This window comes from Elaeis guineensis, chromosome 5 (genome assembly GCF_000442705.2).
Source record: "Elaeis guineensis isolate ETL-2024a chromosome 5, EG11, whole genome shotgun sequence".
Lineage (NCBI taxonomy): Eukaryota > Viridiplantae > Streptophyta > Magnoliopsida > Arecales > Arecaceae > Elaeis > Elaeis guineensis.
Window position 1 is genome coordinate 105,860,931 of NC_025997.2, and position 15,888 is coordinate 105,876,818.

At 35.3% G+C, this 15,888-nt stretch overlaps 1 protein-coding gene and 1 long non-coding RNA gene across 2 annotated transcripts; one reads left to right on the forward strand and one right to left on the reverse strand.

Annotated features, from left to right (window-relative positions):
- Positions 1–9,702: 9,702 nt before the first annotated feature.
- Positions 9,703–12,279, forward strand: LOC105045439 (pentatricopeptide repeat-containing protein At5g66520). Its single transcript, XM_029264653.2, has one exon. It carries the CDS (start codon positions 9,895–9,897, stop codon positions 11,617–11,619), a length of 1,725 nt encoding a protein of 574 aa, XP_029120486.1. The 5' UTR covers positions 9,703–9,894; the 3' UTR covers positions 11,620–12,279.
- A 138-nt stretch (positions 12,280–12,417) lies between these two features.
- Positions 12,418–14,118, reverse strand: LOC105045438 (uncharacterized). Its single transcript, XR_832054.4, has 2 exons — positions 13,800–14,118; positions 12,418–12,937 (listed from the first exon to the last, which is right to left on the reverse strand). It is a non-coding gene; the product is annotated as an uncharacterized lncRNA (long non-coding RNA).
- Between the last annotated feature and the right edge of the window lie 1,770 nt (positions 14,119–15,888).

A 15,888-nucleotide genomic window follows, 5' to 3' on the forward strand; every position in this document is an offset into this window, starting at 1 on the left:
AAAATCAAGATCTAAAAGAAGAGGTAACCAAGTTGAAATATATACTTGATAGATTTATACTAAGTTCAAATAAACTTTAAATGATTATTGATAGTCAAAAAGCTGTATATGATAAAGTCGGACTTAGCTATAACACTCTAAGAAAATAAAAATTTTTGAAAAATATTTTTGTTAATGCATCAAAATTGTTAAATATCATTTGTTTTAAATGTGATAAGGTAGGGCACAAAGCTTATACATGTTTATCAAATAAGTTTGATAATAGAAATGTTAAGAAAATATGGGTTCCAAGAGGAACCATTGTGACTAATCTCAAAGGACCCAAGTTAGCTTGGGTACCTAAGATTAAAACTTGATTTTATGTGTGTAGATGTGTCTTGCATCTCAAGCAACAAAAAGAAAGTGGTATCTTGATAGTGGATGCTCAAAATATATGACTGGTGATGAATCTCAATTCATCACATTGAAAGTCAAAAATAGAGGGATGGTCATCTTTGGAGATAATGACAAAGAGAAGATCATCGATATTGGTAACATTGGTATTACTCTCTCCACTTGCATTAAAAATATTTTACTTGTAGATGATCTTAAGCATAACTTTTTAAGTATTAGTCAATTATGTGATAAAGGTTATAAAGTAGTTTTTGAATCATCTATGTGTATTGTAACTAGTCCCTCTGATATTAACACTAGATTCATTGGACATAGGTATGATAATATATACATGATTGATTTGGATAATCTCTCTTTACAAAGCATGCAATGTCTTATGGCTATGAATACTAAAATTAATGAGACTAGTTGGCTTGGTACTGTAGACTTGCATATATTAGTATGCACACACTTTCCAAAATCATTAAAAAAGATTTAGTTATTGGTTTGCCAAAAATTAATTCTGATAAAGATAAAATTTATGATACATGTCAATTAGATAAACAAACAATAGTTTTCTTTAAATCTAAAGATATTGTTTCAACTTTTAAACCGCTAGAACTCTTGCATATAGATTTATTTGGCCCTACAAGGACAACTAGTTTAGGAGAAAAAAGATATGGTTTTATAATCATTGATGATTTTTCATGTTTTACTTAGGTTTTGTTTTTAGCTTCTAAGGATGAAGCATTTTCAGTATTTTTCAAGTTTTATCAAAAAGCTTCAAATAAAAAAGATTTGTCAATTATTTCTATTCGAAGTGACCATAGCACTGAATTTGAAAATAAAGATTTTGAAAAATTTTATGATAAAAAAAGTATAGATCATAACTTTTCAGCACCTAAAATACCTCAATAAAATGGAGTTATTGAAAGAAAAAATAGAATTCTAAAAGAGATAGTCCATACCATGCTATGTGAAAGCAAGCTCTCAAAGTACCTTTGGACAGAAGTAATTAACACAGCACGTTACATTCTAAATCGTGCCTTAATAAGACTAATTTTAAAAAAAAATATCTTATGAATTATGGAAGGGTAGAAAGCCTAATATAGGTTATTTTCATATTTTTGGTTGTCGATGTTTTGTTTTAAATAATGGCAAAGATAGCTTTGGTAAATTTGATGCTAAATCTGATGAAGCTATCTTTCTTAACTACTTCACTTCTAGTAAAGTCTTTAGAGTATTTAATAAAAAAATACTAGTAGTGAAAGAATCAATTCATATTATTTTTTATGAATATAATGATCAGAACATTCAAGAACAACCGCAAAATATAGGTAATTTTTTAAGAAAATAGAGGTATGTCCACAATCATCCTAAAGAATTAATAATTGATGATCCGACATAAAGAGTTAGAACTAGATCCTCACTTAGAGATGTTTGTAATTATATAGCTTTTGTTTCACATTTAGAATCTAAAATAATAAATGAAGCAGAAAAAGATCATAACTGGATAATTACTATGCAAGAATAGTTAAATCAATTTGAAAGAAATAATGTATGGACACTAGTAGCAAGACCTAAAAATCATCCAATAATAGAAACCAAATGGGTATATAAAAATAAATTAGATGAAAATAAAAATGTAATAAGAAATAAAACAAGATTAGTTGCTAAAGGATATAATCAGCAAGAAAGAATTGATTTTGATGAAATATTTGCTCCTATTGCTAGACTAGAAGCCATAAGAATGCTACTTGCTTTTACTTACTTTATGAATTTTAAATTATTTCAAATAGATGTCAAGAGTACTTTTCTAAATGGATATATTGCTGAAGAAGTATATGCAGAACAATCTCCTGATTTTGAAAATCATAAACTTTCAGATCATGTATTTAGGTTAAACAAAGCTTTATATGAGTTAAAACAAGCTCCTAGAGCTTGGTATGAAAGATTAAGTAAGTGTTTATTAGAAAATAGATTTTCAAGAGGAAAGGTTGATACTACTCTTTTTATAAAAAGAAAGAATAAAAAAAATTTTGTAATACAAATATATGTTGATGATATTATATTTGGGTCTACTAATGAAGATTTATGTTAAGAGTTTGCCAAGCTTATGCAGGGAGAGTTTGAGATGAGCATGATGGGAGAACTCAATTTCTTCCTCAGATTCTAGATTAAACAAATGAAAGAAGGGATCTCCATCATCCAAAGTAAGTACATAAGAGAATTATTAAAGAAAATTAGAATGGAGAGCTTAAAAATTATAAGTACACCTATGATCCCTTCCTGTAAATTAAAAAAAGATGAACATGATAAAAATATTGATTCAAAACTCTATAGAGACATGATAAGCTCTTTATTATATATAACTACTAGTAGATCTGATATAATATTCAGTGTATGCATGTATGCTAGATATCAATCAAATCCTAAGAAATCTCACTTAAATGCTGTTAAAAGGATCTTTAGATACTTAAAAGGAACACAAAACCTAGGTCTTTGGTTTTCAAAATAATCTTCTATGGACTTAATAGGTTACTCAGATGCAGACTTTGTTGGTTGCAAACTTGATAGAAAAAGTACTAGTAAAACTTACCAATTTCTAGGAGTAAACTTAATCTCCTAATTTAGTAAGAAATAAAATTTAGTAGCTTTGTCTATGGTCGAGGCCGAATATATTGCAGCTGAAAGTTACTGTGCTCAAATCCTGTAGATTAAGTAACAGCTCATTGACTTTGGTATTGAACTTAAAAATATCCCCATAAAATATGATAATACTAGTGCCATCAATTTGATCAAAAATCTAATTCAATAATCTAGGTCAAAACATATTGAAATTAGACATCATTTCATAAGAGAACATATTTAAAATAATGACATAACACTTGAATATATAAATACTGAAAATTAATTAGTTGATATTTTTATCAAAGTACTTAATGAAAGTAAATTTTATGAAATTAAAAGAGAATTGGGCATCTTAGACTCTTCTGCTTGAATTTCAATTATTATTTCACTCTCAAAATTTATTTAAAATTTTTTAACTTCATTATCTTCATTTTGGGAGTCATCTATCATTTTTTGAGAATTTTTTTAGATAATTAAAAATCATCAATGCTATTCAGATATCTTCTCTGATTTTTTTCATTGAAATATTCAATCAAAATTTATATCAAAATTTATCTAGATTCCAATGACCTCTCAACTCGATATGATCAATTTCAAATTTTTTATTTTGAATTTTTTCTCATTTGTAAATAATTTTTCCATCGCCTAATGCCACCCTGGATGGGGCGCCCCATGGGATGTCCCATTTTTGTGGGTAGGCCTTCTTTATGTGAGCCGACTCGAATTCTATTTCATTAAAAAGGAGTTCTCGGATGTCTCAAATTTAAAGACCCTTCTTCTTCCTTCGATCCCAACCTAGAAATCTCAACTTAGATCTCCCAAAAATCTTAAAATCTCTCAAAATCAAGATCTACTCTCCCCAAATCTACTATTCTCACAGCTCATTTTTCAGTTTTTCCCAAATTCCAAACCCTAATCCTCAAATTCGTGAGAAACTCTTCAAAAAATATCCTCTCCACTTAGTTACACTTCAATCCGTATCCTTCTCCATCCTTTTGACCATTATCCACCCTCTTCCTGAGACATGGCCCCCAAAATGAGAATGCCACAAAGAAGAAAGTTGGTGAGATCTGTGGAAGCAAAAGAAAGGAGGAAGAAGGCAGCACATGAGCCGACCCAAGTTTCCCCGCCAGTGACACCAAGTAAGATTCCTTTATCTGCAAGGAAAGTTGCCTTGGATAGAAATGTTGATTTCAAATTTTTAAGGCATGATGGTTTTTTCATTAAAGATAAGCTGATTAAACAAGGTTGGAAATCTTTTTTAAGCTTGTCTGAACCAGTGTATATTGATTTGGTGAAAGAGTTTTACTCTAATTTAGGTTTCACTAAGGGTGTTTTAAAGTCTACTATCAAAGGAGTTCAGATTATCCTAAATGCTCCAAGGCTAGGAATATTCCTTCAGATGCCTTATGAGGGTAGCTGCCTAGATGAGCTATCCAAAAAGGAGATTGAACTTAGGACCATATTAGGGAGAGATGATGTGGAAGGGCTCTTGAAGATTGAGGCCAAAGATCTTAGTGTGGAGGTGAGGCTACTCCACCACATGGTGTCTAGAATTTTTTTCTCCACAGGAGGAAGATATGATCTGATGATAGGGAGAGACATTTGTCTGATGCACCATGTAGTTTCAGAGACTCCCCTGAACCTTCCCTTTCTGATGATAGATACTATGAGGGAAGCCTTGAATAGGTCCAAGGCTCTTTTGCCCTATGGTATGGCCCTTACTATTATTTTCAGAGAGTCTAGAGTCAGTTTTGAGGGAGAGATTATTTGTAGGCTGTCATATACTGACACCTACAACAACCACTCTCTTAGACGCATGGGTTTTGTGAGACTTGATGGTCGGTAGGCCAAGGGTCGAGCTACAGTAGCTAAGAAGGAGAGTGATGAGAAGGAGGAGCATGCTGAGGGAGAAGGTCCATCTTCTCCTGTGCCCAGATCGAGTCCAATTGTTCACTATGTTTCAAAGCTTGAGGCAGGACCCTCGATCAGAGCACCCTCATTGAGTCATACCATGTCTACTTTCAACTTGGGGGATGTTGATATGGGACAGCTAGCTGAGAGAGTGACAGAGATTTTATCTGTTTAGCTATAGCGGTTTCAGGATCAGCTTCTTCAGCAGTCTCATCAGTTCCAGCAGCAGATTCTACAGCAAGTTCTCCAGCAACGGGCACAGCAGCAGCCACAGCAATTTCGCCCAGCTCCATCGAGTGCCTTCTCTGATCCTTCCTTGAACTCTTCTATTATGCCATACATTTTCTCTTTGATGGAGCCCTTGTCTGACTTGAGTATTAGACTGGAGGGTGTGGAGATCTCCCTTCTCAGATTCAGTGGCAGGATTTCGATATAGAGAGGAAGATCAGACGGATTGTAGTCTCTCTCTGCTGAAGTGGGCACATCGACTTCTTCTATGCTGCAGATGGATGACCTAGCTCAAAAGATAGAGAGACTCCACAGTCAGCTTCGTTTCTCTATTGAGCTGCTCCGGACAGTCATCAGAGACTCCAAAGACTTCTTATCTGCTGATCTAGATGGACTCTAAATACTGTGAGGGAGATCTTGTCCCAGCTTGACGCCATCAGGACTCAGCTTCAGTCTAGATCCTCTGCATCTAGTGAGCCAGCTTTTGTTCAGCCTATTGCTTTCCATCCTCTGGCATCTTCTTCTTGATCCAGACCCTTCCATCGAGGACGAGGCTGATCATGTCTCACCTTTCTTGATCTCGTGCTCGATGCCTAGTCTCTCTGACTTTATCATTTTATATTAGATTACTTAATTATATTTTGTAGATTGGATGTATGAGAGCTTTATGCTCATTATGACTCTTGTAACCTCTCTTTTGGTATAAATGAATGAGATTGTTTTCATTTGACTCATTTCTCTTTTGATAAATGAATGTTTATTATCATGTCTCTTTGCATAAATGAATGTTTATTATCATGTCTTTTTGGATGAATGAATGTCTATTATCATTTTTTTTTATGGATGAATGGATGCTCTACTTCCTTGATACTTGACCTATGAAAATCTTACTCTACTAGTTATTCTTTTTGATGATGTGAAAAAGGGGGAGAAATGATGATAAATGGTGAAAGTGGTGTATTTGTTATAAAAAAGGGAAGAAATAATGGTAAATAAAAAAATAATGGTAAATGGTGATCTAATACAGTACCTTATACTGATTCGCCCATTTTTAAACTCTGATACATCATTTTTTACCTTCATTTTGATAATATTTAAAAAATTACTCTGATCAACCTATTTTTTTTTTAAATGCTCTACTAATCTTATTTTTGCACTGATACCAAATTGATTCGATACATCCATTTTTGATTCTTGCTCAATGTGTCTCATTCTTGCCTTAATATCAAACAAGAAAAAGAGAAAGAAATATCCCTTTCATATCTAGTACTCCAATACTAGAATCAAAAAAGAAAAGAATAAAATTTCTTTATGAACCATCTTTGCTTCAATAAAAAAAAAAATTAAATGGAACACTCTTTATATAAGAAAGGGAGAGATTTATTTTCAAATGATCAAAATAATCTAATTTATACAAGAAAGGAGAGGATTTTGATCGAATAAGAATAATTCTTAAAAATTCTCTAATTCCTTCACAAATGATTTCAGCTAAATGAATTAAATCATTAAAGTTTACTAAAAATATGTATATCATGATCTTCTATGTTGAATCTTTGGCATAATTCTTTTAGTACTTCACAAATCTAAATTCTTTGAGCTTTAAAGATATTTTTTATGAATACTCACATATTTTATCATCATCAAAAAGGGGGAGATTGTTGCTCCAAAAATTAATTTTGATGATTACAAATCATTTGAGAGGACTACTAATGTGTTTTCTATCTTTATTATTTTTGTGATGTTTCAGATAGTCTAAGAGATTGGATCTGAAAAACTTTATCAAGTGTGTCAAAAGTTAAAGTTTCAGCAAGTTGAAAAAAATTTTGAAGGCTTTTGAGAGTGTCCAAATTTATTTGAATCCACTTGAGAGTGTTTGAAAGTGTTCTGATAAGTTTTGGACCTTAAATGCATGAAAAATTGGGTTGGAATAAAATGGGACGACCCATCTGGGTCGTCCTCTTTCGTTGGACAGCCGGCACGCTTCATTTTGGCTCATGGCACGTAGTGGGATGACCCATGTGATTGAGACGACCCATCTGGGATAATCTCTGAGGTCCTGAGATTAAAACAGAAAGTTGAACTTTCTATCTGGCCTATTGGGACACCCTATGGGACATCCCAATGCCAGTGGGACGTCCCATTCCTGCGAGCATGCATAACGGCTAGTTTTCAATCCATTTTTGATGTATTTAATACACATTAAGCAAACTCCAACGGCTCTAAACCAACTTTAAGACATTCTCAAGAGTAAATGGCAACTGTAATTGCTCTTTTGAAGTGAAAAATCACAAAGTTTTGCAAGCTCTAAAGTTCAAATCCGAGAAAAGCATATTCAATCCTAAAAGAGAGAATAGAAGCATTTAAGCACTTCACCAACCACTCTCCAGCTGCAATCAAATGTGAAATTCATTGAAGATGTACAGCAAAAGCTTCTTTCCCTTAAGTATTATATTTTTATTATATTTATTGTATTTAATTAAGAGGATTGTGTGCTGAATTTTTTGTACCCTATTTTTTTGAATTTATTTTTGGATGTCTGAGTTTTGGGGGATTCCAAAACTCGTTCGGGTTGATCCGAGCCCTAAATTGGATTATTGAGGGTTGGTTTATATCCGAGAAATAAGTATTCTTGCTTGAAAGGCAAGGGTCGGAGGTGTCCGACATGGTGTAATCTTTGAATCCATTTAGTGGATTGAATTCTCAAGTAAGTATTTAGAGAGTAGATGTAGGTGCAATGTTGGCACCAAACTACTATAAATTTTTGTGTTTGCTGTGCTTACTTCTCTTTACTTGTTCTTTATGCCATTTACTTACATTCCTTCTTTTGAGTTTGAATTTATTTTTATTGAATATCAACCCACTTTACTCAATCTCTTTAGTACATTATTTTAGTGTACTAATCTTTTAAAATCTCAAAAAGATCCAATTCACCCCTCCTCTTAAGCTCCATTTCTGGGCAACATTATCTATGGTACTATAGATATTTCTATTATGTCTATCCATTGTATAGGCAAATGACCTCCAAAGCATGTATTCTTTAGTTTCTAGATGTTTCAAATGCTATAAATTTTTGCTGATGGTGTAAATTAATTTGAAATGCATATCACCAATTCAAATTTATAGGCTAAAGTTTAAATTATATCAGAAAAAAAGTCACTAAGCCACTACCATTAGTCCATGATGCCACAGTACTTGCATTGCACCTCTCTTGTTATCCTACTATCATTGCTCCACAGACATGCCACCATGACCCTAAAACCTCTCACCCACCTTAAGGCCAACAACAGTGGCTTTGAACTAATGAGAACACTTAAGGGATATTTGGTTGGGGAGAGTTGAGGGGATAGAATGGGTTTGGCCTAATCTATCTAAAACTCAATTCTTACTCTTCTCTAAGTATTCAAATTTTCATTCCGATTTCGATCCCGATCATGAACCAAATGCTTTAGAGGATTTGACCATTTAGATTCTAATTTCAATCCATGCCAATTTTCATTCTGATTACAATTCCTGTTGTGAACCAAATATCTCCTGGTGCTTAAGGTTGCATCATATTTAACCATGCTGGGCACATGCTACACACATCTCCTACTTGGCCATGGCTTGGCTTAATTCTTAGCAATGCTTGATACTAATCCACAATACATTAAATCCATATAATTATGACATTTTCATCCTAGAATTTGCCTTGGATAATATTTATCATAGCTATCGATGAGTCAATTCATCATCATAGAGTGTCCTCTCTCCTATTTTCAAAAATACCTATATATAGAGCTAGCATCAAGTGCAGCGGATCAAACGATCAAAACCATATATTATATTATGTTATTTGAATTGGTATGTTGACCAATTGATGCATAGATTAAAGATCTTCAAATCATACAATTTTTTTATTTATAAGCAATGTAGAAGTAATAAATAATATTCAATGCATTGGACCATCAATATTAGGCTTCCTTCTTGTGATTTCATCTAAACAACCCTTGCTTAAAATTAGTTCACCTCTCTCTCTATGTATAAATGCATGGCATGCACAAACCATGTACAACTTTGACTAGATGACATAAACCCAACCTAATTCCAACTTTTGTCAAGTTGAAACCCAAGTTCTTTGAAGATATTGGCCTCATCCATTTCCAACACAGGTCATTAGCTAGCCAAGCTTGCCAAAAAATGTATCTATGTTAGTTAGGGTTGAAAATGGTTCGAATACTGACATATTTATATCCATATTTATTTATTTAATGAATGTAAATATGGATATAGATATTAATTGAATGTAAAAATTTATATTCATATTTATTTTAAATAGATATGGACGCTGAAAATATGGATATAAATTCGATAACTAAATTTTATAATTAGAATCAAAGATATTACTAAAGAGATGATAAATTAAATAAAATCAAATATTTTAAAAAATTAAATAATTATTTATTTATATTTATTATTTTTTAATAAATATTAATTAAATATTTAAATTTATAATTTGATAGATATAAATATAAAAATAAATTCAGATGAATATTATTCCATCAGCTACCATGTCTACAGTGCCGTATGCCTAATGCATCTACTCCCCTCGAAGCTCATTTCCCTTGGACAGTGGAAGGCGCATGCCTAATGCCTCTATTCCCCTCGAAGCTCATTTCCCTGGACGGTGGAAGGAAACCCCCTTCCCCTCTTTCCTCTTCGAGCAGCTATTTTAACTGCCAATGACGGCTCCTTCGGTCCTTCCTCGCTGTCATGAGCCTTCATTTCCCCGCCCTCGTCTCTCGATGCACCCACCCCAGGCAGCTCCACCAAATCCAAGCCCACCTCACCGCCGCCGGCCTCCTCCTCTCCAGCGTCTTCCTCCACAACGCCCTCATCCGCGCCCACGCCCGCACCCCCTCCCCCCACGCTTCCCTTCCCCTCTACGCCCAGCTCCTCCGCTCCGGCCTCCTCCCCGACACCCACACCTTCCCCTTCCTCCTCAAGGCCTGCTCTCTCATCCCTGCCCGCCCCCAGGGTCTCTCCGCCCACGCCCACTCCCTCAAGCTCGGCCTCGACTCCCACCTCTTCGTCAACAATGCCCTCATCCACTTCTATTCTGTCATCGGAGCCATCGCCGATGCCCGCCACTTGCTGGATCATGCTCGAGAGTTCGATGCAGTTTCTTACAATTCGATGATCAGCGGCTATGTGAGAATTGGTGATCTGGGAACCGCAAGAAGGCTGTTTGATGAAACACCTGCAAGAAATGTGGTGACTTGGAGTGCGATGATCTCCGGTTACGCCCAAGGTGGGCATTCGAAGGAGGCGTTGGGGCTTTTTTCGCGGATGCAATCTGAAGCGTTTAAGCCTAATGACACGACTCTGGTTAGCGTGCTCGCTGCTTGTGCCCATTTAGGGGCATTGGAGCAGGGGAAGTGGGTCCACGGATATTTGAGGAGCAACGGGATTAAGATTAGTGTGTTCCTGGGTACTTCTTTGATTGATATGTATGCAAAGTGTGGGGAGGTGGAGTTGGGTTTGGAGGTGTTCAATGGGATGCAGGAGAAGAATTTGTTGGCTTGGACTACGATTATCAAAGGTCTTGCGATGCATGGTCGGGGTATGGAGGCGTTGAAACTCTTCTCAGAGATGGAGAAGTGTGGTGTTGTGCCTGATGATATTGCATTCATAGGTGCGCTCTGCGCTTGCACGCATGCAGGACTGGTTAATGAAGGCCGCAAAATCTTTGATTCGATGAGCAGGCACTATGGTATAAGGCCAAAGCTTGAGCATTATGGGTGCATGGTGGACCTCTTGGCACGGAGCGGGCTACTCCATGAAGCAAGACAATTGGTGGAGAGTATGCCCATGGAGCCTGATGCTCTAATCTGGGGAGCTCTGATGGCAGGGTGTAGGTTTCATAAAAATGTGGAACTGGCAGAGCATGTTGTAAAGCACTTGATTCAATTAGAGCCGGATCGTAGTGGGGTTTATGTTCTCTTAGCTAACATATATGCTGCTTCAGGGAGGCATGATGATGCTAGGAAGACGAGGTTCTTGATGAAGACGAAGGGAATACCGAAAACCCCAGGATGTAGTTTAATTGAGATTGGAGGAACAGTTCACCAGTTCTTGGTAAGCGATACAACTCATCCCCAGATTAAAGATATCTTGATGAAGTGGGAAGAGATTGAGAATCGGATAAGACTGGAGGGATATAGCCCGGACAAGAAAGAAGTACTGCTTGACATAGATGAAGAGGACAAGGAAGATGCACTTGCTCGTCATAGTGAGAAGTTGGCAATTGCCTTTGGGTTGATTAGCACAAGGGATGGGATGGCCATTCGTGTGGTAAAGAACCTTAGGGTGTGTGGCGATTGCCATCATGTCATTAAACTAATAACCAAACTTTATGATAGAGAAATAGTTGTTAGAGATCGAACTCGTTTCCATCTTTTCAGAGGCGGTAGTTGCTCTTGTAAAGATTATTGGTGAAGGTAACAGTTGCCTTGCGAACAGTATAGAGACTCCACATTTGTTCCTTCCAACTCTGTTTATTGAGATTGTCTTTCTTTAGTTGAAGAGGTATCGAGAGAGATTCTGTTTTTTTTTTTTTTGCCCCTTTATGATAATGGAATGTCACACATGAGACAGGAAAAAATAGTTCCAATGCCTCTCTTCATTTCCTGGTGAAGGTGCAGAAAGGGTGGGACTACTGCTCAAAGAAAAGCAATTGAATATGACTCAAGTGTAAGGTCGAAATCATGAAGATGCACAGTGCTCAACTGGTAACTTATCAGATTCCAAGACAAAAGAAAGATGGAAGATGCTGTGTTGCCAGCCAGCTTGGGAGCGTATTTCTCTATTAGAAAAGATCATGCAGCTTGAGATATATGAACTTGTCTTTGGCAAGATGTTCTCAGTAATGTGCATGCAGACCTTGTATGGCAAATGAGCTTGCATGAGAAAAGGTTGATGGTTATAAAATTGTTACAGCAATTAGATGGAAAAAGGAATTCCATCTCTATCTCTAAAGACTTGTGAAAGTTCACGGTTCTTATATTATGCTATCAATCAGGGATCAATTAGTCCCTTGATCTCTGCACTGAGACGAGGCACCTTGCCTACCTTTCCCATTGATGAGATTTAGTCCAATACATTTTATCGTATTACCTTCATGTGAACAATTAGGAGTGGCTCATAATTATATTTCCAAAATATAATTCAGAAACTCCTGAGGAAGTCATCTTCCCAACAAATATCCATGAGTCTGCAGTTACCCACCACAAAAGATTAGGAAAACATCCAATATCTAAGAATGAGTTCTCAGTCATAAACACTTACAGTAATGCAATAATAGCATTCACCTTAGACATCAAAAGCCTTGGATGCCCTGACCTTTGTACTAACTAATCCAAAAGCAGTCGTCTTCTCGCTGTAATAAGCAACCACATTTTGCTTCTAGTTGTCTATGTCAAACAATAATTCATAATGTACTTTGATACTTAACCGAAAACAACTGGATATATGCCCAAGCTCTTGTATTCATATCCTCAGAACCTCCACTAACTGAATAATGAAATGGTACAGGTCATAAGAAGTTATTGTTTGTCCCAATTATGTAAAGAGCCGGCATTACAAGAATTTAGCATCAGCCTTTCAATGGTCCAGCTTCCATGTAGCCATGTGAACTTTTGATGGTAAAGACCTGTACAAGGATCTATTGTTTCATCATTAACACCAGAAAGCTCAACATCAAGGTATCATTTGTAGAAATGAGATGCATTTCCATCATTCTTTTAAAGCATTTGATCTGAAAATGTACAGCATTTAATGGGCATTAGCATAGAATTTTTAGCACATCGTAGTTTTACTAAATTGAATTCCGTACTCTATAGAATACAATCCCTTTCAGAGCTACAGAATGCAGATTTCTATCAATAAAAGGAAGCTTAACTATCAAAACTTGATTTTTGTTCATATTGGTGAGACTGAGACAAGGATAGCATAATTCGCCCATGCAACTGGAATGAAAAATTATGATTCAACATGCATTATTTGTACATATTATCTTGGTCTGGACAAGCCATTATAGGACCTTGCACTACTTCATCCAATAGTTTTACCTGTGACAGTAATGACTGCTTGTAATTAGTCAGAGCAGCAGACAATATCTGGATGGAACTCTCTGGCTGTCCTCGGGGCCAAAAAAAAAAAAAAAAAGACATTATAGCCAGGAATGGCTACCAAGGTGACATCTAAAATGAAATCTAGGAAGGATATTGACACAATCATGGCTAACTAGCAAGAGCCTAAAATTTGCTTCTCATAGACCTTTGCAGCAGAATATCCAGAGGATGTAAACAATGTAATTAAAGTTTGGAGAAGCAACTTCAAATCAGACTCATAGGTCTGATTATTAATGCAAGTTCAGGGCATTCTCCAAGGCTTATCATTGATGTACTTGATTTCTAGTCCTTATGAATTAGTAAGCTCATCAGTGTATCAAACTGCAACTGTTAGGTAACTCTTGTATCTGAAACTAAAGAGATTCTTAAGAATAATTTGAGAGATCAAAGGGATATTACTTTGAGAACTACCATGTAATAAATGAAATGCTATTTTCATTACATTCTCTTGGAAAAGCTAAATTCATAACAAAACTTAAATCGTACTATCTCTCATGGTGATGTTCGGTACACTCGCCAATCGATCCAAAAACGTAAACCAGCTCCAATCCAAGGAAGAGATTTCATGAAAAAAGGTTAATCGTTGCATCTCAAGAGATACCTATTCATGTCTCTTTCTGATTGGGATATCAAAGACATAATTGAGTGCAGCGCTGATGAATTCCTCAAACCTTTGGTGCGATGGATCGCCCCACAGGACGCAAAGTTTCATCAACGCTGCACTCAATGATGCTTTTGATCTCAAACTCCGATGCTTCATCCTCATCCCGTTCTTCCTATATATTTGACAGCCACAACTTGGAATATCGACTAGACGAATGAGAAGTACTTTAGCTTGCATCCCGTTTGTACTGCACATCAATGCATAGCTGTTCCCATCTGTACTGCTTGCTATTGTTTTCCATAATACAATTTGCAATGTACGACATAACTTTTTTTTTTGTTTAAATGTCTACATCACTTTTTTTTTTTTTTTTCTTTTTAGAGAGAGAATCCGGTTTAGATTTCTGACAACATTTAGATGCCCTACAACATTATTTGTGGCTGGGCTAGTGTACGCCTCGGGCCTCCTATGAATTGGGGTAAGAAAACCAGCATTATACCATCTCAATTATTACGGAAAGGTTAGAACTTAAGAATCATGACCCATACAGAAGTTATCGTGCAAAAAGCAAAAAATCTTAAATCAAAAATTAAAATAATAAATAAATTATAAAAAAAATTAAAATTGAAAAGAAGTAGAAAAAAACATAAAAAATTTATGAAATTTGAATGATGGAATGTCATTCGTTAGTTCTCCATATGCATCTTCTATTGATCAGAAATAATTATAAAAATAAAATAATTTTTAATCTCTCTATTTTTTCTCTCTCTTTACAATAAAAACAAAATTACAGAATCTAAATTTTAATAATACAAGAGAAAAAAAATTTATAAAAAATTAGAATCACTTTTAGATATTTTTCATAGAAGAATAGAAAGCAACACGCACGCACGCGTGCACACACACACACACACACACACACATATATATATATATATATATATATATATATATATATATATATATATATATATATATATATATATATATATATATATATAAAAGCAATTCATTTTGAGTTTGATAAAGACTAGAATTATTATCTTTGTTATTAGTTTAAACTATCTATATTCCCATCCTTACCTCACTTCCCACTTGTTTGAGTTTATCTTCACCATTTTTTTTAATATTTAATTGGGACGAGACTTCATCAATTAACATATCTCTCACTTGAAGATATATGCGATCAACAAAATATTAATCGAAGATCTTGTCAATCACTACTCATCATGTAGCTTCGAGTCCGAAAGAAGTCTTACTCCAATTAAACTTCTATTGAGTCACGGGCTTCATCAACATATCTACTAGATTTGCATCTATGTGGATTTTCAGCAATAATACCTGACCATCCTCCACTACGTCATGCATAAAATGAAAATAAATATTAAGGTGCTTTATACGAGAGTGAAAAGCTAGATTCCTCACTAAATGTAAAGTACTTTGACTATCACAATGCAATTCTAACACATTCCATTTCATCAAGCTCCCCAAATAATCTATTAAGCCATGTGACTTCTTTGCAAGCATGCCTAGCTGTAATGTACTCCGCCTCTATCGTGGATGAAGCCACAACTGACCATAACTTTGACTCCCAACTCACAACACTGCTTGCCATAGAGAATATGTATCTCATGGTAGAATGCCTCCTATCTCTATCTCCAGCAAAGTTTGTATCCATAAAGCCAACATACTTTAAATCCACTCTCCCTGTATATGTAATGTCAGGTCTCGTACACATCATAATGAATATTAAGCTTTCTACTGCTGATAAATATGATACTCAAGTCATGTTTGCCTTATCCACTTCAATGCTGGGTGATTGCTCCATAGACAACTTCATATAGATAAGAAAGGAGGTGCTCACTGATTTCACATTCTGTATATTGAAACATTTCAGAACTTTTTCCACATAGATCTTTTGGGTCCATCAGATCTTTCTATCTTTTTTCTCTCATAGTACCTTCATATTAA

Bases quoted from the DNA above. Each gene is read 5' to 3' on its own strand.
- LOC105045439 (XM_029264653.2), top strand. From the start codon at position 9,895: ATGAGCCTTCATTTCCCCGCCCTCGTCTCTCGATGCACCCACCCCAGG.